At 45.3% G+C, this 22,180-nt stretch overlaps 1 protein-coding gene across 1 annotated transcript in view; it reads right to left on the bottom strand.

Moving 5' to 3' along the window:
- Positions 1-22,180, bottom strand: part of LOC119595009 (mucin-5AC-like) — a 72,227-nt gene that overhangs the window by 24,109 nt on the left and 25,938 nt on the right. The window contains exon 7 of the mRNA XM_037944141.1: positions 21,407-21,481. Coding sequence (XP_037800069.1) covers positions 21,407-21,481 — 75 coding nt within the window. The remainder of the gene's footprint in view (positions 1-21,406; positions 21,482-22,180) is intronic.

Consider the following 22,180-nt stretch of genomic DNA (forward strand, 5'->3'; position numbering starts at 1 on the left):
AAGAAAAGGCAACAGGAAGAGGCAAGAGAGGACGAAACAGGAGAAGAATGAAGAGACAAGAGAAGGAAGGAATTAAGAGCAAGAGGATTAAGAAAAGGCAAGGGGAGGAGGAGGAAGAGGAAGAAGAGGAAAGAGAAAGAAGAGGAAGCCCCCGTGGCAGCGAGGGTCCGTGGTTCCGGCCGGAGCGAGCGCGGGCGTGGTCAGCCGCCGCCCCTGCCGCGTGGGATCACTACTCCCTGTCGCGCTCAACTCACCCTCTCACTCGACTCACCCCCTCATCTCACCCACTCGACTCATCCACTTATCTCATCTACTCGACTCATCCATTCACTCAACTCACCCTCTCACTCGACTCACCTAGTCAGCTCACCCACTCACTCTACTCATCCACTCGACCCATCCACTCACTCGACCCATCCACTCACTCGACCCATCCACTCACTCGACCCATCCACTCACTCGACTCATCCACTCCGGCCAAACAATATCTTTTCTTTTTCCCTCTTTTTCCCCCCGGAGTGCTTTCACTTGCCATTTTATCTCATTTCCCTCCTTCGGCATGGAGGGAGGGGAGGGGGGAGGGGGGGAGGGGGGGGAGGGAGGGAAGGGTATTTATTCGAATGAAAATTTGTTAAAATATTAAATGGGTTTCTTTTAACTTGGGATTTGAGTTCTTCTATCTTTCTTTTTTTCTTTCTTCCTTCTTCCCTTTACTTATTTCCTTCCTTCCTTCCTCCCTTTCCTTCTTTCTTTCTTCCTTTTTTGAGATATCTGAGCTATTTGACTCTTTCGCGCTGGGGCAACGACCTCTCCCGAGCTAACACGATCGCTCTGCCATTACAGCGACAGACACACACTAATTAACACTTCCCGCACGTCAGTTTCTGCTGATTATGCCTATTTTCACCGGCGCGAAGAACCGTAATTATATTTAATACCATAAACAAAGCCGATGTATGCATATTCATATCTCTCCTTCTCTCTTTCTCTTTCTCTCTCTCTCTATCTCTCTCTCTCTCTTTCAAGGAGATTACGACAAATCGTTCTTTTTTTTCCAGGGATTGTGCATATAATAATGATCGTCTTTATTTCACGCGGGGGATTTTGTTTTTGTTTTTTAAATACACTTGGATGTAAACACTTGAATAATTATTTCAATCTTCACTTTCATGTCATGTCCATAATTCTTTCCAATTAGAACGGAGACCTTTGGAATAAGGACACATTCCAGCATTCAATTTTTTCCCCAAATTCTATCAGCACGGGTCTTCACACACAAAAAAAATATCATCGATCCACCACAAGAAAATTCCATTAAAAAAAAATATCCACCAAAGAGCAAAACCAATACACTCGCCACGCACTCCCGAAAAGTTCCACGTGACCACCGCAAGGGTTCAGCACCAACTGACACCCTCCCGTGAGTAAAGAGGCTGCCAAATGTTCCTAGTTGGCAACCTCCTCCCTCTTCCCCCCCTCCCCCCCAGCCACAGTTTCCAGGAGCTGAGTCGTCGTCGTCGACGTCATCGCCAGAAGTCGTCCGCCGCGACTCCAGCCATGAAAATAGTTGGGAAATAAAGGTCTTTTTCGGTTTTTGGTTTTGTTTTGTTTTTGTTTTGTTAGTGTTCCTTTTCTTTGCTTTTTTGTTACTGTTCTTTCTTTTCTTTTCTTCTTCTTTTTTGTAACTGTTATTTTCTTTTCTTTTCTTTTTATTTTATTCTCTTTTTTTTTTTTTTTTACTTTTTTTTCTATTCTTTTTTTTACTGTTCTTTTCATTTCTTTCCTTTTTTTTTGTTACTGTTCTTTCTTTCCTTTTCTTTTTTAAACAAACCGGATATCCCCAGCCCACCGGCAAGGCAAACCTCCCCCACATCGCAACAGAAACGCGACAAACAGCGCCCCTCACATTCGAATCCAAAGTTCCTCTGTCCATCGCCAAACCAACATAACGGCAGCCGCTTATTAAGTGCTGGATGCGAGCGAAATCACGACGTGGACTCCATAATTAGCAGGGTTTTTGTTTGTTTGTTTTCCTGCGTGCGCCGTGACACCGGCTGGCAGCTGCTGTTCCCAGCCTCCCTCGCCCGAGAGTACCTCGTCCAGAGCCACACGCGGGCGAATCGCCTACAGCCATACGTGGGTGATTCTATTGCTATGCATGGACGAGGCAACTGCAGCCATACATCGATAAATTTATTACGATACATGGACGAATCGCCTACAGCCATACGTGGGTGATTCTATTGCTATGCATGGACGAGGCCACTGCAGCCATACATCGATAAATCTACTACGATACATGGACGATACTGCTACAGCCATACATGAACGAATGTTACAATAAACCATATATTTTTTTTTTACAACTATGCATGGACTTATCGTCTTCAATCATACATGGACGATACTGCCACAACCATACGTGGATGAATATACAACTATATATGCACGATACATACGTAGGCCTACATGGATGAATTTATGACAATCATACGTGGACGAACAGGTTAACAACCATGTGTACATTGACGCATCGACCACATCCACATATAGGCGAACAACCACAACCATACATCGACGAATCGACTACAACAACCACATGCGGGCGACTCAACAGATGTTTTCCTTAAAATAGTCTTTGGCCCATTTTCCCCCAAAGGTGTTTCTGTCAACAGCCTTTCTTAGACTAAAAATTTTGCGCAGGCGATGAAATCTGTGGAGGTTCAACAAAGTATGTATAATGGTCTCAACTTCAATATTTCAATATTCGTATAATTCATTTTCAATGCTATACGACTCCCTCAAATATTTTTATAAAAAATATATATATTTTCCTTTCTATCTTCCCTCTCCCTCTCCAACCCGCACCACCCTCTCCTCTTACCCTTCCACTTTCTCTCTATCTCTTTCTCTCCTTCTCCTTCTCCTTCTCCTCCTTCTCTTTCTCCCTCTCCTTCGCTTCCTTTTCCTCCTTCTCCCTTTCCCTCTCCTACCTCCCTCTCCCTCCCCAACCCCCACCACACCCGTCCCTCCCCCACCTCCCTCTCCCTCCCCCACCTCCCTCTCCCTCCCCCACCTCCCTCTCCCTCCCCCTACCTCCTCCCCAACCCCCCCCTTCCCCCCTCCCCCCCTCCCCCCTTCCAACACACACAAACGAACACAAGCCCGTTGAGGAAACCGACCCAGTCCGTCTGCCAGTCACCCCCGGCTCGGCTATTTGCGGGAAGGCCACGGCAAAGTTTCACTGGCCACCCTCCCCCCTCCCCCCTCCCCGGGCCGACTAGCTCAGATACGTGCAACAAAAAAATCTCTCTCTCTCTCTCTCTCTCTCTCTCTCTCTCTCTCTCTCTCTCTCTCTCTCTCTCTCTCTCTCTCTCTCTCCGTGATAATGCAATATACTACAGATAATAATAAATAAGGGAGTTAATAATAATAGTAAATTGATACAGCAATATACGACACTTATCAATAAATAAATCAGTAAAAAAAAATAATAATAATAAATGCTACTACAACACACGACAAATCACAGTATATAAATTAAATAAAAAAAAATAGATGATACTGCAATACACAACAAATAAAAGCAAACAAGTAAATCTTTTAAAACCCAACAACACTGTATTTACCCATCGTGTCGTAATATACAGGACTCACGATTGCAAGATTCAATCATTTTCTCTAAAAGTGAAAAAAAAAGTTGCAAAAGTTGCGAAATGCCCAAGTCACAGAGGTCAGGAGCAAAATACCGAATCACACCTACTATAACGAAACTGCGGTAAAGAGAAAAAGAGAAAAAAAAAATGGATTTCTCTCCAAGCCAAGTCGAAATTGGACTAAGGTTTGGAAAGACGAGAAAATTCCTTGTTCACCTTTGTTATTGTGCTGTGTTATTGTGCGCTTTTGTGTGTGTGTTTTTTTGTGTCTGTTTGTGTTGTGTGTGTGTGTGTGTGTGTGTGTGTGTGTGTGTGTGTGTGTGTGTGTGTGTGTGTGTGTGTGTGTGTGTGTGTGTGTGTGTGTGTGTGTGTGTGTGTGTGTTTTATGATGATGACGATAATGATAATGATGATGATGATGATGATATGATGATGATGATGATGATGATGATGATGATGATGATGATGATGATGATGATGATGATGATGATGATGATGATGATGATGATGATGATAATGATAATGATAATGATAATGATAATGATAATGATGATAATGATAATGATGATAATGATGACGATAATGATGACGATGAAGATGAAGATGAAGATGAAGATGAAGATGAAGATGAAGATAAAGATAAAGATGACGACGACGATATTGACGGATGATACGATGAAAACAATGACACCAAACAAAACAACAACAAAACAACAACAGTAACCATAATAACAAACAACACGACAAAAGTTGAAAATCGCCACCGCAGTCATCCGCCGAACCACGAATCCAGCTGCAAGGCCTCCGAGACAAGCAAAAGATAAGGAGGATAAAGCGGGCGTGGGCGCAGGAAATGCCAGGTGCCTTACGCGATCGAGTTTTTCATCGGGTATCTGATTAATCTTTGTCGTTTACAGGTTTGTGTGCGTGTCGAGGGGTCTTATGTGTTTATGTTTATTGTTTATGTTTTATGTGTGTGTGTGTGTGTGTGTGTGTGTGTGTGTGTGTGTGTGTGTGCGTGTGTGTGTGTGGTGTGTGTGTGTGTGTGTGTGGGTGTGGTGTGTGCGTGTGTGGTGTGTGTGTGTGTGTGGTGTGTGATGTGTGTGGTGTGGTGTGTGTGTATGGTGGTGTGTGGTGTGAGAGTGGGGTGTGGTATGTGTGGGGTGTGTGATGTGTGTGTGGTGTGGGATGGTGTGTGTGTGTGTGTGGTGTGTGGGTGGTGAGTGATGTGTGTGTGTGTGTATGTGTGGTGTGTATGTGGGGTGGGTGGGGTGGTGGGGTGTGGGTGGTGTGGTGTGTGTGGGGGGTGCGTGGGGGTGGCGTGTGGGGCGCGGGGTGTGTGGTGGGTGGGGGGTGGGTGTGTGTGGGGCGTGTGGGGGTGGTGGGTGGTGTGCGCGTGTGGGTGGTGGGGGCGGTGCGTGTGGTGGCGGTGGTGTGGGTGGTGTGGTGGTGTGAGGGGGGTGTGACGGGGAGGGGGTGGGGTGGGGGGGGAGGGGTGAGATGGGGGGGGGTGATAGGGAGAGGGGAGGGGAGAGGGGGATGAGAGAGGAGGGGAGTGGATGGCGTGGGATGTGTCGTGTGAGAGGTGGGATGTAGCGTGTGCGGGTGTGTGTGGGGTGTAGTGAGGGAGTAGATGAGTGGCGCGAGGCGGGGAGAGAGAGAGAGGAGAGAGAAGAGAGAGAGAGAGAGAGAAGAGAGAGAGAGAGAGAGAGAGAGAGAGAGAGAGACAGACAGACAGACAGACAGAGGGGAGAGGAGCGTCTAACATTTCTCTGATTTTGATTCCTTCCAATCCAGCTTAGGTCTTCTCTCCCGTATGTGGATACAAAAGGCAATTCCCCCAGTATACTAGGGATTAAAGTATATGTTCTCTTGTTTTATTTTACTTGTTTGACGTTTCAATTAGTCTACCCTGACGCTTTCTTTCATCTAAATGACTCAAACGTAACTCGGGATATTTTATTTACAAAAGCCGATAATTGGAAAGAACGTTCAAGTCGTTGATAAAACAGATCGTACATATCTGCAAAGTTAATCCGTTCTCATATGATAACAAGATTTAATTTAAAAAATCCTAACACCCGTTATCGAATCGCATCGGAAAATATGAAAAAAAACCAGGCTCGTTGGCGCAAAATATCCTAATTTTAAAATCTTTAACCGTTTCATGGCGGCAAATTCCCCTTTTCGCTTCATTCCGTATTCTATCGTCTGAAGAAAATTCACAAAAATGGCATTCCTTTGAAACCCACTATTTCGCCCTGCAACTTAGCCACTCGTCCATTGTTAGCATCTTGGCTAGCTGTTAAATTGTCACTTTTCTTTAAAAGTGCCTCTCTCTCTAAAAGCCAGCTCAAACATTCGCTGGATTTCAAAAAGAGTAAAAAAGTTTGCAAAAAAAATCCTTATTCCGGATAATTTGCTTCGTTGGTTCATTCGTTCCAGGATTCACGAACACCGTTCTTATTTCTGATGGCGATTCTTTTAATTGTGTGTACCCGCTACTAAGTTTTTTAATGTGCAAATGCATTTATTGCATTTATGCGTAAATGTATAGATACCACACCAATGTACATCCATTTACACACAATACATATTCTGCATCACTCGCTCACACACAAACACCAGATACTCAAGGGTACGAACATAAACGTATTTAAAAGTTTATCGAAATATATAACAGTCCATTTCATTCAAGTCTCCAAAAAGCGCCGTTGGACATTAAAGTACAGAATTATCTGAATAACAGAGACCGAAAATTTTACTCTTTTTTTTTTACCTTTAATTTACCGTATTCTCTGATGAATACACATACCTTGCATGGGTATGCATTGCCTCTATCGCAGTTTATTGTAATGTAAGTCCCAACAATATTTTCTCCCCCACTTAATTCTTGTTTATTCTCTCTTTCTTTGTTCTCTCTCTTTCTCATTTCTGAACAGGAGCGATCTCGGCCTCCGTTCGACCACGCAGAAACGTGGTTTTCACAGGCTTCCTTGTTAAGCCCACTGAGATTACAGGGGGAAAAACACACACAGGTATTCGATATTAATAATGAGAGGGAAGGAGGGAGAGATGGAGTGGGAGAGGGAAAGGGGAAGTGGGAGAGGGGGGAGAGAGAGAGAGAGAGAGAGAGAGAGAGAGAGAGAGAGAGAGAGAGAGAGAGAGAGAGAGAGAGAGAGAGAGGAGAGAGAGAGAGAGAGAGAGGAGAGAGGGGAGAGAGAGAGGAGAGAGAGAGAGCGAGAGAGAGAGAGAGAGAGAGAGAGAGAGAGAGAGAGAGAGTGAGTGAGTGAGTGAGTGAGTGAGTGAGATAGAGACAGAGACAGAGACAGAGACAGAGACAGAGACAGAGACAGAGACAGAGACAGAGACAGAGACAGACATAGATACATAGATAGATGGATAGATAGATGGATAGATAGATAGAGAGAGAGACGGCAGCTTTTGTTAGATACATTACATTAATCACATAGTTCTCTATCTAGAGTGTAGAGGAGAAATATTGAATTTACTAATATAACTCCGGGTGAATAATTCCCTCTAAACCCAGCCATGCAAATAAGATAAGTTATCTTTGTGAGATAAGATACGATATTGTTCCTCACGCTTAGCGCTCTTCCTTTCCCGAACACCAGTTGCACAAGCGACACATTCTGTCAATGGATTATAAATAATAATTCAAGGTTGGTTGGGGGAGGGGTGGGGAGGAAATGGTGGAAGGGAGGGGGCAGGAAAGGGTGGGAGGGAGGGAGGGGTTAGGGAAGGGTAGGGAGGGAGGGAGGGAGGGAGGGAGGGAGGGAGGGAGAGGGGTAGGGGGAGGGAGAGGGTGAGGGAGAGGGTGAGGGAGAGGGAGAGAAAGAGGGTGAGGGAGAGGGAGAGGGAGAGGGTGAGGGAGAGGGAGAGGGTGAGGGAGAGGGAGGGAGGGAGGGAGGGAGGGAGAGAGAGAGAGAGAGAGACGAATACAGACAAACAGACACACACACACACACACACACACACACACACACACACACACACACACACACACACACAAAGACAGCGACAAATGAGAAGCACAAAGACAAAACAAAGGAGAAAGAGACACACGGACCAAAGCAAAGACACAGAAACCAGAGAGACCAAACTACAGCCCTCTCTTGACGTCACCGCAATCGAAGAGATATTACAGACGAGTACTTTCGGTTTTGGCGATAATACGGTGTTCGCTTTTATTCTCTCGGTAAACACACACGCTCATAAATCGGTTTCATCGGTTTAGCCTATTATCTGGGCTTTTTATTTTCATTTTTTTTTTTTCTTTTTACTTTCATTTGTCATTGCTGTTCGGCCTGTGGTCTGATCGCAACGCTTCTGAATTCGCTCGTCTCTTCTGGGGATTAGCACGACTTGAGCCTCGTGCTTGGTATCTTTCTCTTTCTCTTTCTCTTTCTCTTTCTCTTTCTCTCTTTCTCTCTCTCTCTTTTCTCCTCTTCTCTCTCTCTTTCTCCTTCTTCTCTCTCTCTTTCTCTCTCTTCTCTCTCTCTTCTCCCCTCCTCTCTCTCTTCCCTCTCTCTCTCTTTCCCCCTCTCTCTCTTTCCCTCTTTCCCCCCCTCTCTCTCTCTGCCCCTCTTTCTCTGTCTCTGTCTGTTCTCTTTCAGCTCGCCCGCCACCCGCACCGGGCCACCCACCAGACCACCCCGGGGCCCCCGCCGGCCGACCCCCGGAAGCCACCCACGCCGGAACCCCCCGCCGGACCGACCCGACATCCGACCAACCCGACCGGCCCCGACGACAGGGGCCCCGACAGACCGGGAGAGCCAACCCGACCATCCGGACCACCCGACACCGAGAGAAGCCGACCCGACAGACCGAGGGAGAAGCCGACCCGACAGACCGAGGGAGAACGCTCACTCACTCGCCGCAGCAGGTGTTGGTTTGGCCGCAGTTGCACATTTTCACTTTCCAGGAGATGGCAATCCACGCACGCGCACGCTCGCTGTTGCAAGGCCCCGTCGGCAACTGGCTTTCGCACCTGCCGTCGGGGCGTGACGCGCGGCCGCCGGTCGGGGATGACAGATCCGTACTGTTTCGGAGCGGGTGTGAGCGGGGTGGGCGGGGTGGGCGGGTGGGTGTGTGTGTGTGTGTGTGTGTGTGTGTGTGTGTGTGTGTGTGTGTGTGTGTGTGTGTGTGTGTGTGTGTGTGTGTGTGTTGTGTGGGTGAGAGAGAGAGAGAGAGAGAGAGAGAGAGAGAGAGAGAGAGAGAGAGAGAGAGAGAGAATGAAATTATAGGAGAGAAAGAGAAAGCAAGTGAGAGAATGACGGAAGGAAGGAGGGAGGAAGAAAAACGAGACAGACAGACAAACAGAAAACCGGGAAAGAAAAAGAAATAAAGAAAGAAAAAAATGGGAAGAAACCAACTAAGAAAAAGAGAAAGAGAAAACGAGAAAGAGAAAAAGGAAAAGAGAACGAGCAAATACAAAAAAAATAAAACGTAGAACATCACAATCGCCAAAAAAAAAAAAAAAAAAACGAAAAAAAAAAAAAAAAAAGAAATCGAACTGAACATGTGTCACTGATGCACGAAAAAGCACACGCGATGCAAATCATTTATCCCGAAAAAAACAATAAAAAAACAAACAAACAAAAAAACTGCGGTGCAAATCATTTCTCCCGAAAAAAAAAAAATTGAACAAAAACAAAAATAACGACGCAAATCACCCCCCCCCCCCAAAAAAAAAAAAATAAATAAAAAAAATAAAGTAAATAAAAAATAAATGAAAATGAATCAAAACAGGTTAAGCGGAACAATAAAAAATCCAAAAAAACAAAGCATGCTAACGGGAAAGATAAAAAAAGGATAATTAAAAAGCAAGAGCAGCCTCGGGGAAACCACGAGGAGGCAAAGCTTATAGCGATTTCACGAGCCAAGTGAACACAAACCCTGAATGAACTGTGAGAAACGTAGAGAAAAAAAAAATGTATGAATGATACTGAATAATTCCACAAAGCGATGGCTGAAATCTCCACGTTTCGCTGCTGAAGTTTCATCAGAATTAAATGACTGTAAGTGTAATTATGTCGTTGTGATGCTATATCTTTGTAAAAATTACTTGGTAGAAGGCATTATATCTTATTCTCGTGAGGAACTCACACCCCAGCGCCTAAAAATTAGATATATATATATATATATATATATATATATATTATATATTATATTCTCGTGAGGAAATACATCCCACTATAAAAATATATATATGTTTTTTATCATTATAAAATGATTCATTTTTATTAAGATCTCTTCTACAAACGACTCGAGTGCATCTCCCTTCCATTAGAAAATGATTAATTTTCACTCCTACCCTTTCTACAAAGCCTAAAATACATATCTTTTATAAAGTGATTCATTCTCATTCATTTTGCTTCAACAAACGCCTCTCTCATATTACAAAATGATTAAACCTCACTCCTGCTTCTTCTCCAAACGCCTCAAACACACCTCACCTTTATCATAAAGTGATTCATTCTCATTCCTATCTCTTCAAAGAAACGCTTCACATTCAACTCTCTTTTTATAACATAAATTTTAGTAACCCCCACCCCCCATCCCTCTCCCCCAATCCAAGGGAAAATCGAGAAAGCCACAGAAGAAAAAAAAATTTTCCAACGCTCGGAGGCGTTCGAGCCAAAGCGGGAACATGTGGTGCAGCTGATATGCATTTTCTTATGCAGAACAGCGCACCGTGCAAAGCTGTCGCGTCGAAAGGCCCCCGTTGTGGAAAGTCTTTCTGGGGCTGCAACCAGAGCAGTGGTGGCTGGGGGGCTGCAACGCGCCCAGGGGGTCTTCGCTGCGGCTCTTGCGCAACCGCTGGCCTTCCCCCTTTCCCTGGTTTCATCTCTTTCGGACTGCCCTCCTCCCCGCCTTCCTTCTGGTCTTGAGTTCACGTTTCCCTGACTTCTCTCTTCCCTGACTTCCCCTTTTCCCTGACTTGCCCCTTCTGTGACTTCGCCCCTCCCCCGACTTCCTCTTTCCCAAGTTCCCTTTCTCCTGACCCATCCTTTCCCTTGAATTTCCCCTTTTCCCTGACTTACTCCTGCTATGACTTCCCCCTCCCTTGAACTTCCCCTTTCCCAGCTCCCCCTTCCCTGAATTTCCCTTTCTCCCGTGAACTCTTCCTCCCCTTCGCCTCTGCTTTTATTTGCCAAACCCTTCCTCGTTTATTCGCCTGTCTGCTCTGAGCTACGACCACCCTAAAACTACGGCAACATATACTTCAAAAGAGAATATCCAGCGAACACCAAAATGCAGTTCCAGTCTCTTCCCTTCGCTCGCCACACAACCAAAACTAACCACGAGGACGAATCTCAGCTGCAAACAATATCTAACCACGCAAGAATTACAAGGAGAAAAAGGCATCGCATCATTCACACCATGAACCTAATTCAGCTCTTGGCACACGACTCCCTCAGGCCTACGTCTGGCAAATGATTCATCTCCCACGTCTCTCAGCCAACGAATAATATGTAGGCCTTTGCCAAAAACAGGCGCCTTTCGTTCCCAATGAGACCGCCAGAAGGTACTGTGGTTGGTGGGAAGGTCGGCGGCGAGACGAGATTCTAATACTCAATGATAACAACAATAATAAAAAAATAATGATAATGATGACAATGACAATAATGCCAATAATGATAATAATAATGATAATGATGATAATGTTAATAATAATAACAACAACAACAACAACAACAATGATAATGATAATATGATGATGATGATGATGATGATGATGATGATGATGATGATGATGATGATGATGATGATGATGATGATGATGATGATGATGATGATGATGGTGATCAAATAAATAAATATATAAACCCTGAATTGATTTAAAAAAGAACTGATTATTTATGAAGGTGAAAATTCGTAGACAGGTGCATCCAATCACGAGAGTTCGCATGTAAGTAAAAGTTACTACCTTGCAAGTGAGTGAGTGAGTGAGTGAGTGAGTGAGTGAGTGAGTGAGTGAGTGTGTGTGTGTGTGTGTGTGTGTGTGTGTGTGTGTGTGTGTGTGGTGTGTGTGTGTGTGTGTATGTGCGTGTGCGTGTGCGTGTGCGTGTGAGTGTGAGTGTGAGTGCGCGTGCGCGTGCGTGTCTCGTATCACCCACCCACCATCTTGAAGATTCATTATAATAAAAAATAAAAAATAACTAAATAAAAACTTTCTTCCCGTCCAAGAACGAATCTGCGACGGATTATCTGCAATCAATCAAGCGCCGAATCTCTCCTCATACGCGACGCGTGATAAGTCGCGACGGAGGCGGAGGAGCGAAGCGCGGCTGTCAGGCGTCGGGCACCGTTGCGGACGCGCCACGGGAGGGGCTAACGGTGCGGGTCGAGGAACCGCGTCGGGGAGACCCCCTCCCCCCCCCTCCTCCTCCTCCTTCTCCTCCTCCCCCTCCTCCATCTGCGAGCAGCGTCTCGAAGACACACGAAGACACACACACACAGACACACACACACAGACACACACACACACACACACACACACACACACACACACACACACACACACACACACACACACACACACACACACACACACACACACACACACACGCGCGTGACGTTCACCACAAACAACTGCTACTTTCCAAAACCACTGTGGGAGGATTCCCCAGTGCCACGTCCTGGAATTTGGCACCAGAGGGACTTAAAACCGGAAGGACTAGGCACCAGAGAGACTTGGCACCGGGGAGGGATTTGGCACGGGGGGGGGGACTAAACCCGGCGGCATAGCGGAGACCAAAAGTTCGTTGGGATAAACACTTACAAAGAAATGGATGAAAATGAATAACTTCACAGAGCAAGAAACGTACTTGATGCGAAATGAAAGGTATACTATCATCTACAACCAGCGCCTCTTGCTGCTGACCCAAGCGGCATCAACAGCGCGCAGTTTCATGCAAACTTTGTCTAACGTTACTGATTTGGCTGTGACATAAAATAGAGAAAAGGAGAGACAATGGCGATGACCGAAAGAGAGAGAGAAAGAGAAGAAGAGAGAGAGAGAGAGAGAGAGAGAGAGAGAGAGAGAGAGAGAGAGAAGGAGAGAGAGATGGAGAGAAAAGATGAGAGAGAGAGAGAGAGGAGAGCGAGAGGAAGATGAGAGAGAGAGAGAGACGAGAAGGAAAGAGAAGAGAGAGAGAAAAGAGAAAAGAGAAGACGGAGAAAGAGAAGAGAGAGATGAGAGAAGAGAGAGAGAAGAGAGAGAGAAAGGAAAGAGAAAGAGGAGAGCGAGAGAAGAGAGAGAGAAGAAGAGAGGAGAAAGAAGGGAAAAAGAAATTTAAGATGAAAAAAAGAGAAGAGAGACGAGAGAGAAGGAAATGAGAGAGAAGGGAGAGAGAAAGAGCGGAGAAGAGAGAGAGAGGAGAACCATTTTTCTTTACTACACCACAAAAAAATTTCCCCCTTTAAATATACATATAAAAAAAAAAATCGAAACCTATTTTGAGACACTGCATATTCCGCCCCTTACTCAGTAAACAGCGACATATTTTAGTTTTTAATCCTTTTCCTTTTCCCCTCAGGGGGAAATGCATTAACAACCCCCCGGTGACAAACAAAGACCCTCTGACGACAGGTGTGAAGGTTGCGTTTTCAGCCCTGAGACAAAAAACCTTTTAGAAAAAAACCACGCTCCTGGAATGCACGACCCAAAACCCCCAAAAGACATTTTCGTAAAATAAAGGGGGAATAAAAAAAAAAAGCGAAAAATTCATAGACTCCCTCGAATCAGTTCTTTACCGGACCCTCATCTTCCCCCCAATGATCACAGGACGATGTGTGAAGAATGGCAACAGTACGATATGGCGGTGATTTGTACCTGTATAGCCCAGTGGTAGTCGTTGTGGTCGTCATCTCTTCGTGTGGGTACCACAGGCCCCCCCAGGTTTTTGTGAGGTGGGCCGAGGAGGCTCCCCAAAAACCTTTTGGGAAAAACCCCTAAGACCTATTTAAAAACCCTTGAATCGGTCTATTTAAGCCCTGAATAGGCCTATTTTAAAACCTCTATTTAAAACCCTTGGTTACTTGTTAAAAAATTAAGAAAAGGGCCTACCAACCCTGGTATCAATTTTTTTTAAACCCTTGGCTAGGCCCTACTTAAACCCTGGTAATGACCTGCTTAGACCCAAGTGGGACAAGTTTACATAAACCCTTATGAAAAGCATAACCAAAACCTTTGAGACAGACCTATAAAACCCTCGGATACACCTCCTTTAAACCCTAGAAAAGGGCCTACAAAAACCCCTTAGACAGCCCTACATAAATTTTTGACGACTATTTAAAAACTCTAGTACTGTCCTACAAAAACCCCTCGGATACCCTCTTAAACCTCCATCCCCCCTCCCTCCCCCCGTCTCCTCGCCTCCCCCCCCTTCCACAATCCAATCCATATTTGTGTCCTTAATTGCTACGGCGCGGATGCCAGGTGGCGCGGGTGCCAGGTGGCGCGGCACGCTGATCCAGATGGCATCCTGGTTCTCTCCTCGCGCGGGACGTCGGCGCGGGTGCATGTGCGGGGTTTATAATGTTTTTTTGGAGCATGTTACGGCACGTTTTTGGCTGTTTTTTGTGGGTTGTCGTGGTGGGGTGGTGTGGTGTGTTTTGGTGTGTGGTGTGTGTGTGTGGTTGTGTGTTGGTGTGGTGTGTGTGTGTGTGTGTGGTGTATTTGTGGGTGTACAGTGGTGCCGGTGTGCTGTTGTGGGGTTTGTGTGTGTGTGGGGGTGTGTTGGGTGTGTGTGTTGTGTTGGTGTGTTGTGGGTTTTTGGTGTGTGTGTGTTTTGGGTGGGTGTGTGTGTGTGCGGTGTGTGTGTGTGTGTTGTGTGTACATGGGTGTGTGTAATGGTGTGTGTGTAAGTGGTGGTGTATTGGTGTGGGGGGTTTAGGGTGATTTTCATGTGCGTGTGGGAGGTGTGTCTGTTTCCGTACGTGCGTTCGGGGGTTCGCGTGCCTGCTCGTGGGGAGTTACGGTATATATACATATAGTTATCCCACATGAGAAATGAGAGTGTTTGGGCGAGCGAGTGCTGGGAAGAAATGGCCGTGAGCGTGTGACCATGCAAAGGCAAGAGAGCATCCGTAAATATTTGCAAACTCCGTGATGTCGCTTTTTTCCTCAAAAAAATGGGGGAAAAACACGTGATAGAGCGCGGTTTCCCCTCCCATTAAAAAGGGAAAAAAAAGGGAATTTTTCCCTTTTTAGGTACCCCTCTCTTCTCCCCTTTTTCCTTTTTTCTCTTTTCTTTCTCTTTTTTTCTCTCCCCCCTCTCTCCCCCCTCTCTCCCTCCTCTCCCCCCCCTTTTCCCTCCTTCTCCCCTCCCCCCTCCTCCCTCCTTTTTCCTCCTTCCTCTCCCTTCTCTCCCCTCTCTCCCCTCTCTCCCCCTTTCTTTCCCCCTCCTTCCCCTCTTTTCCCTTTTCTCCTCCCCTCTCTCCCCTCTCTTCCCCTTCCCTCCTCTTTTCCCCCCTCTCCCTCTCCTAGATTGATAACAAATGAAAATAAAATAAGAAAAAGAAATAAAAATAAACGACCGCTTCTCACAATAGACAATACACATAAATGGGATTTTTTTTTAATCAACATACAAAAAGGAAGAAAAATAATAAAGCCTTAACAAAGGAAAATAGAAAACCCTTTTGAAAGCTTTTTGAAAACCTTCCCTCTCTCTCCCCCCTCCCCCACCCCCCTCCCCCAACCCGCCAGGTAGGGGGAGGGCGCACCATCAGCCTTAAAATAAATAACAAATGATATGCACAAGATCGTTGACAAAATCGCAATGCCGACAAATATAAAAGGAAAAGTTTAAAAACCACCCCATCAAGCCTAAACAGATAACGAAAGATATTAAATTACAAAAAAAAAATAATAATAATAAAAAAACAAATGAGATTCAGAACCGTTTCCAAAACCCGTGTAAAAAAAAACACTTTTACCGCATTTCCCCACCTTTTCTCTCCAAACCCCTTTCCCCTTCCCTTCCCCACCCCTCTTCCCCATTATCCCCCAACCCCCCTTCCCCCCCCCCCCCCCCCACCCACCCCAAAGGAAAAAGGGGAAAACCCCCCGCCATTCCCCCTCCCTCCTCCCCCCTCCCCCTCCCCTCGCAATCACCAGCCACTTCCCGCCGTAACGGAAGTCCACAGCGGGTGCGCGTCGGCGGGAGCGTGGCGCCGCTTATTGTACGTCGGCCGTAAGCTTCCGCCTTCAATTGTCGAGCTTCTGACGGCGACAACGGCGGAGGTTTGCAGCTAGGAAAACGCCCGCTGGAACTGTGCACGACGCTACGCCGTGGCTGTGTGCGTCTCCCTCCGACACACGCGTATTATGTACGCAGGGTGAAAACATGAGTAAGGACGTAGGTGTTTGTACACCGGGGGAAAAAATGTACACGAATGTAATAGTATGTACACTGGATGTCAGCATGCATTAAACATGCTTTGTTACGTCAGCAAAGATTAGGGTTTAAGGCTACTTCAGGTGAAAACAGCTAAGAAAAACACGCCCGGTACTTTTTTTCGGGGAAAAAAAAAAAAAAAAAAAGAGAAAGGAAAAAAAAAAGTTTTTTTAAAAAAAAAAAAAAAGGCAAAAAAAAAAAAAAAAAAAAAAAGGGCAAAAAAAAAAAAGAAAAACCCCCCCCCCCCCCCCCCCCCCCCCCCCCCCCCCCCCCCCCCCCCCCCCCCCCCCCCCCCCCCCCCCCCCCCCCCCCCCCCCCCCCCCCCCCCCCCCCCCCCCCCCCCCCCCCCCCCCTCCCTCCCCTCCCCTCTCCCTTTTCCCTCCCCCTCTCCCCTTCTTCCAAGACAACCAGCACCACCCACCGCCTCCCTGAAAACCCACGCAAGACCTGGCTTTAAATGCGACACCTGTTACACATTTACCGTACGTAACTGGACAAGACCGCGGGTGACAGAGCGACACCCGAAACGTCTGCTAAAATACTACGTCAGTGTGACAGGAATGACGTAAAAAATATATAGTGTGTAACACGAACGCCCCTATGCGTTGTGGATTTTATGGCAATAGTTTCGATTTTTTGTGATAACATCGACAGTGTGACAGGAATAATAAAAATAATAATAATAAATAATAATAATAATAATAATTTAAAAATAATAAAATAATAATAATAATAAAAAAATAATAATAGTAAAGTAATAGTAAGAGAAGGGAAGAGCAAAGTTAGAATAATAGAATAATAATAATAACATAAAAAAAATAATAATAAAAATAATAACAAATAATAATAATAATAATAAAAAATAACAATATACTATAATAAAATAATAATAATTATTATTATTTTTATATTATAACATAACGATAATAATAAAAAAAAATAATAATAACGTACAATAATAAAATAATACAACAAAAAACAACAACAACAAATAATAACAGTAATAATGTAATTTAGTAATAAAGCAATGTAGTAAAAGAAGAAAAAGTAAAATAGTAATAAAATAGAATAATAATATTATAATGATAATAATAATTATATTATCTTTTTATTATTTTTAATTTTTTTATTTATTATTATATTTATTAAATTATTATCTTCTTTATAATTTCATTATCATTTTCACATATTATCATTATCAGTATCACTACATCATATATCATATCATTGTTATTATTCATTTAAAAAAAATCCTTTAAACTGTACATTTTTTCAGCATCCATTTTGGTTTTTTGTCGCAAAATCGCGAGCGCAATAAAAAATGAGAGAGGTAGTGAAGGTGAAAGGGAGGGGGGGGGGGAGGAGGAGGAGGGGGGGGGGGGGGTTTCCCGGGTTTTTAATGCAAATACGCAATTCGAGAAAAGAGGGAGAAGAGAAGGGGAGGAGAGAGAGAGAGGAGGGGGAGAGAGAGGGGGGAGAGACGAGAGGGGGGAGAGGAAAGAGAAACAGAGAGAGAGAGAGGGGAGAGCGGAGAGGAGAGAAAGAGAGAAAAGGGAAAAAGGGGAGGAGAGAAGAGACAGAGAGAGAGAGAAGAGGACCCCGAGGGGAGAGGAGAGAGAGAAGAGAGAGAGAACAGACAGACAGAGAGAGAGACCGAGAGAGAGAGACCGAGAAGAGGGAAACCGGGAAAAGGGGGAGAGACCCCCGGGAAAAAGAGAACCCAGAGAGAGAGACCCAGAGAGAGAGGGGCCGAAGAGAGAGACCGAAGAGAGAGAGAAGAGAGAGAGAGGGAAAAAGGAGAGAGGAAAAAAGAAAAGAGAGGGAAAAAAGAGAGGGAGAGAAAAAGGGAGGGGAGAGAAAAGATGGGGGAGAGAGAGGGGAGAGAGGGGAAAAGGGGAGAGAGGAGAAAGGGGAGGGGGAAGGGGAGAGAGAAAATTTAGAGAGAGAGAAGGGGAGAGACAGAGACAGAAAAAAGAGACAGAGACGAGCCAAAACGGACAGAGAAAAGAGACAGAGACAGAGACCAGAGGGACAGAGACAGAGGGCAAAGAGAAGAGAGAGAGAAAAGAGAGGGGGAGGGTGGGGAAGAAGAGAAAAGAGAGAGAAGGAGGGGAGAGAGTGGAGAAGAGAGAGAGGAGAGGAGAAGAGAAAAAGGGGGAGAAGGGGAGAGAGAGAGAAGGGGAGAGAGAGGAGAGGAGAGAGAGACGGTGAAGAAAGAGAGAGAGAGAGACAGGACAGAAAGACAGACAGAGGGGAAGCCCGAGAGACAGCCCGACAGACAGGGCAGGACAAAACAGACGACGACAGAAGACAGAAAAGACAAAAGAGGAGGGGAGGGGAGGGGGAGGGGAGAGAGAGAGAGAGAGAGAGGAACAGAAAGAGGGCAGAGGACAGACAGAGGAAAAGACAGAGGAAGAAGAGAGAGGAGAGAGAAAAGGGGGGAGAGAGGAGGGGAAAAGAGAGGGGAGGGGGATGAGAGGGGAGAGAGGAGAGAGAGGAGGGGAGGGGAGAGAGAGAGAGAGAGAGAGGGACAGACAGCCCGAGACAGACAGACAGAGGGCAGCCGGGGAAAAGACAGGGCAAGAAAAGAGAGGGCAGAGGGGAGAGAGACAGAGAGGGGAGAGAAAAGGGGAGAGAGAGAGGAGGAAAAGAGAGAGAGAAGAGAAGAGAGAGAGAGGAGGAGAGAGAGAAAAGGGGAGAGAAGGGGAGAAGGGGAGGGGGAGAGAGAGAAAAGGGCAGACAGAAGACAGACAGACAGACAGACAGAAGGACAGAGTGGCAGACAGACAGACAGACAGAGAGAGAGACAGAGAGGGACAGAGGAAAAGACAGGAAGAGGACAGGAGAGAGAGAGAGGAAGAGGGGGAGAGAGAGAGGAAAAGAGGAGAAAAGGGGAGAGAGGAGAGAGAGAGAGAGAGAGAGAAGAAGAGAGAGAGAGAGAGACAGGGGGAGAGAGGAGACAGAGAGAGAGAAAAGAGGGCAGAGGGAGAGAGAGCGACAGAAAGAGAGGGGAGAAAAGAAGGGAAGGGGAAAAAGAGGACAGAGAAAAGAGATGAGAGAAGAGAGAGCCCGAGACAGAGAGAGAGAGAGGAGACAGGAGAGGAGAGAGAGAAAAGGAGAAGAGAGAGAAGGGGGGGGAAAAAGGGGGGGGGGGGAGAAAAAGGGAGAAGAGAGAGAAAAGAGAGAAGAGAGGAAGAGAGAGAAAGAAGAGAGGGAAGCAGAGAGAGACGAGAGGGGAAAAGAAAAGAAAAGAAAAGGAAAAGAAAAGAAAAAGAAAAGGGGAAGGCAGAGAGAGAAGAGAGAGAAGAAGGGGCCCGAAGGGAAAAGGGGGAAAAGACAGAGAAGAGGGGAGAAAAAGAGGGGAAAAGAGGGGGAGAAGAGAAGGGGGACAGAGGAGAGGGAAAAGGGGGAGAGACAGAGACAGAGAAGAGAGAGACAGGAGAAGGAGGAGAGAGAGACGAAAAAGGAAAAGAGAGAGGAGAAAGAGGAGAGAAAAGAGAGGAGAGAGAAGAAGAAAAGAGAAGAGAAGAGAAAAGAAAGGAAAAGAAACAGAGAAAGAAAAAGAGGGACAGAGAAAGGGGACAAAGAAAAAAGGGCAGAGAAACAGAGGGAAAAGAAAAAGAGACAAGAAAAAACAGAGAAAAAGAGCCGAGAAAAGAGAAAAAGAAAAAAGAGAACAAAAAAAGAAAAGGGGGAAAAAGAGAAAAAAAAGGAAGAAACAGGAAAAAACGGCGGGGAAAAAGGCCGGCGGGCGGGCCGGGGGGCCCAAAAAGGGGAAAAGGGTTTCCCCGTAATTTCACTTGCTGGCTTTTTTTTTAACCTGGGCTCGGGCCGCGTTTTCCCCCCCCTCCCCTCCCTCCCCTTTCCCCCCCCTCTCCTTTTTCTTCTTGCCTTTTTGTTTTTAATTCCTTATAAAATAAAAATTTATTCTTTCTTTTTCTCCCTTTCCCCCTTTTTCTTTTCTTTCTTCTCTTTTCCTTTTTTTTTAAAAATATACATATATATAATATAATGAATATATATACATATGTAGACTATATATAATATATACACCATATATACTATAAATAAATATAGATACTATATATACTATATAAACTATACATACTATATATAATATATATATTATATATAAAATATGTATATGTATATGTATGTATAAGGCCGCGGTGGCCGAATGGCTAGAGCATCGGACTCAAGACTGTCACGACGGCAATCTGAGTTCAAGGGTTCGAGTCACCGGCCGGCGCGTTGTTCCCTTGGGCAAGGAACTTCACCTCGATTGCCTACGTAGCCACTGGGTGGCCAAGCCAGCCTAAGTCAGTGCTGGTCCTAAGCCCGGATAAAGTAGAGAGAATGATTACCTAAACAAAAGGTAACACCGGCACTCTCCGTGGAAAGGAACTGGGGACCCTACCACGTACTCACTCCAAGAGCATCACAACATGAAAACTACAATTAAGTATCATGCTGTGACCACGGCGGCTCAGACATGAACCTACCGTTAAAAGATGAGATATGTATGTATGTATGTATGTATGTATATATATATATATATATATATATATATATATATATATATATATATATATATATATATATATATATATATACATATATATATATTTGTAACATACCCTCTTCAGAGAATTATAGTCAAAATTAATATTTGTGTCACGATTAAACGCAATTCAAGCCTCTTCCGAAATATACCAAAACATTTAGCATTGTGCATACGCTTTTATTAAATGTGAACAGGTGGGTTTTGCCCTTCAGAGTGGAGAGCGAAAGGTAACAGCACACGAGTCCTGTGCCCCTTCTGGAGTAAATTTGGAAAGTCGTGCCTGGCAGGCCTGCTCTACACAATTCTGATCGTTGCTGGCTATACCCTCAGCCCGAACTAGGCAGGACCAACACACAGCCAAGTATACAAAGTCGAGATCATGAGCGCACCATAAGTTCATTTTATCTAACTCATACAACAGTCCACTACGTTCGTCTTATCGATCATGAACGTAGGCCTACTTCTAGTTCACCATACCTAGCACACTCAACACACGACCAAACCTAAGAGATTTTAATCATGGGTGTATCTCAAGTTTATATTATCTACAAACACAACCATGTTCATGACCCTTTAACCATGGATGTCCCTGAAGTTTCATCATATCTACGAAGTTTTGACATTGTTTGTACCTCAAGTTCACCGTAACTACGAACTTCTGACCTTGGATGTACCTCGAGGTCACCGTAAACACGAACTTTTGACCTTGGATATACCGAGAGAAGGACTCAAGGCTTAACACTCAATACACTCACCTCATCGTTTTCGGAGCTTCCCATGGAGAGGAGGGAGCCGTCACTGCAGGTGCTTTGCGTGGCCCGAGAACAACTCTGCGCGAGGGAATGGGAAAAAAGGGTTTCAGAAAAAATGAAGTTATTTTAACTTGCGAAAGAGTCATAACTGTTTTGAAACTGAGGATCGAGTCTCGCGCACACAAATGATATGGTCTTCAGTAGCCGACGTTTGCAGAAGGCATGATTCATCCTCACGATAAGATAACTAATCTCCATTTATTATGTTGATCTTTACACACGCACGCGCGCATGCTCGTTGCAGGCACAATACATAATACAAAAAAGAAAAGAAAGAGAGAGAGAGAGAAAGAAAGAAAGAAAGAGGAGAGAGAGAGAGAGAGAGAGGAAGAGAGGAAGAAAGAGAGGAGAGAGAGAGGAGAGAAAGAGAGAGAGAGAAAGAAATAGAGAGAGAAAGAAATAGAGAGAGAAAGGGAAATAGAGAGAGAAAGAAATAGAGAGAGAAAGAAAAAAGAGAGAGAAAAAAATAGAGAGAGAAAGGAGAGAGAGAGAGAGAGAGAGAGAGAGAAGAGAGAGAGAGAGAGAGAGAGTGAGAGGAGAATAGAGAGAAGAGAGAGAGGGGGGGTGAGAGAGAGAGGAGAGGGGGTTTTGGAGAGAGAGAGAGAGGGGGGGGGGGAGAGGGGGAGGGGGGGGAGAAGAGAGAGGGTGGAGAGAGAGGAGAGGAGAGAGGAGAGGAGAGGGGAGAGAGGAGAGAGGAGAAGAGAGAGAGAGAGAAGA

The sequence above is a fragment of the Penaeus monodon genome, chromosome 35, assembly GCF_015228065.2.
Source record: "Penaeus monodon isolate SGIC_2016 chromosome 35, NSTDA_Pmon_1, whole genome shotgun sequence".
In the NCBI taxonomy this organism is placed as follows: domain Eukaryota; kingdom Metazoa; phylum Arthropoda; class Malacostraca; order Decapoda; family Penaeidae; genus Penaeus; species Penaeus monodon.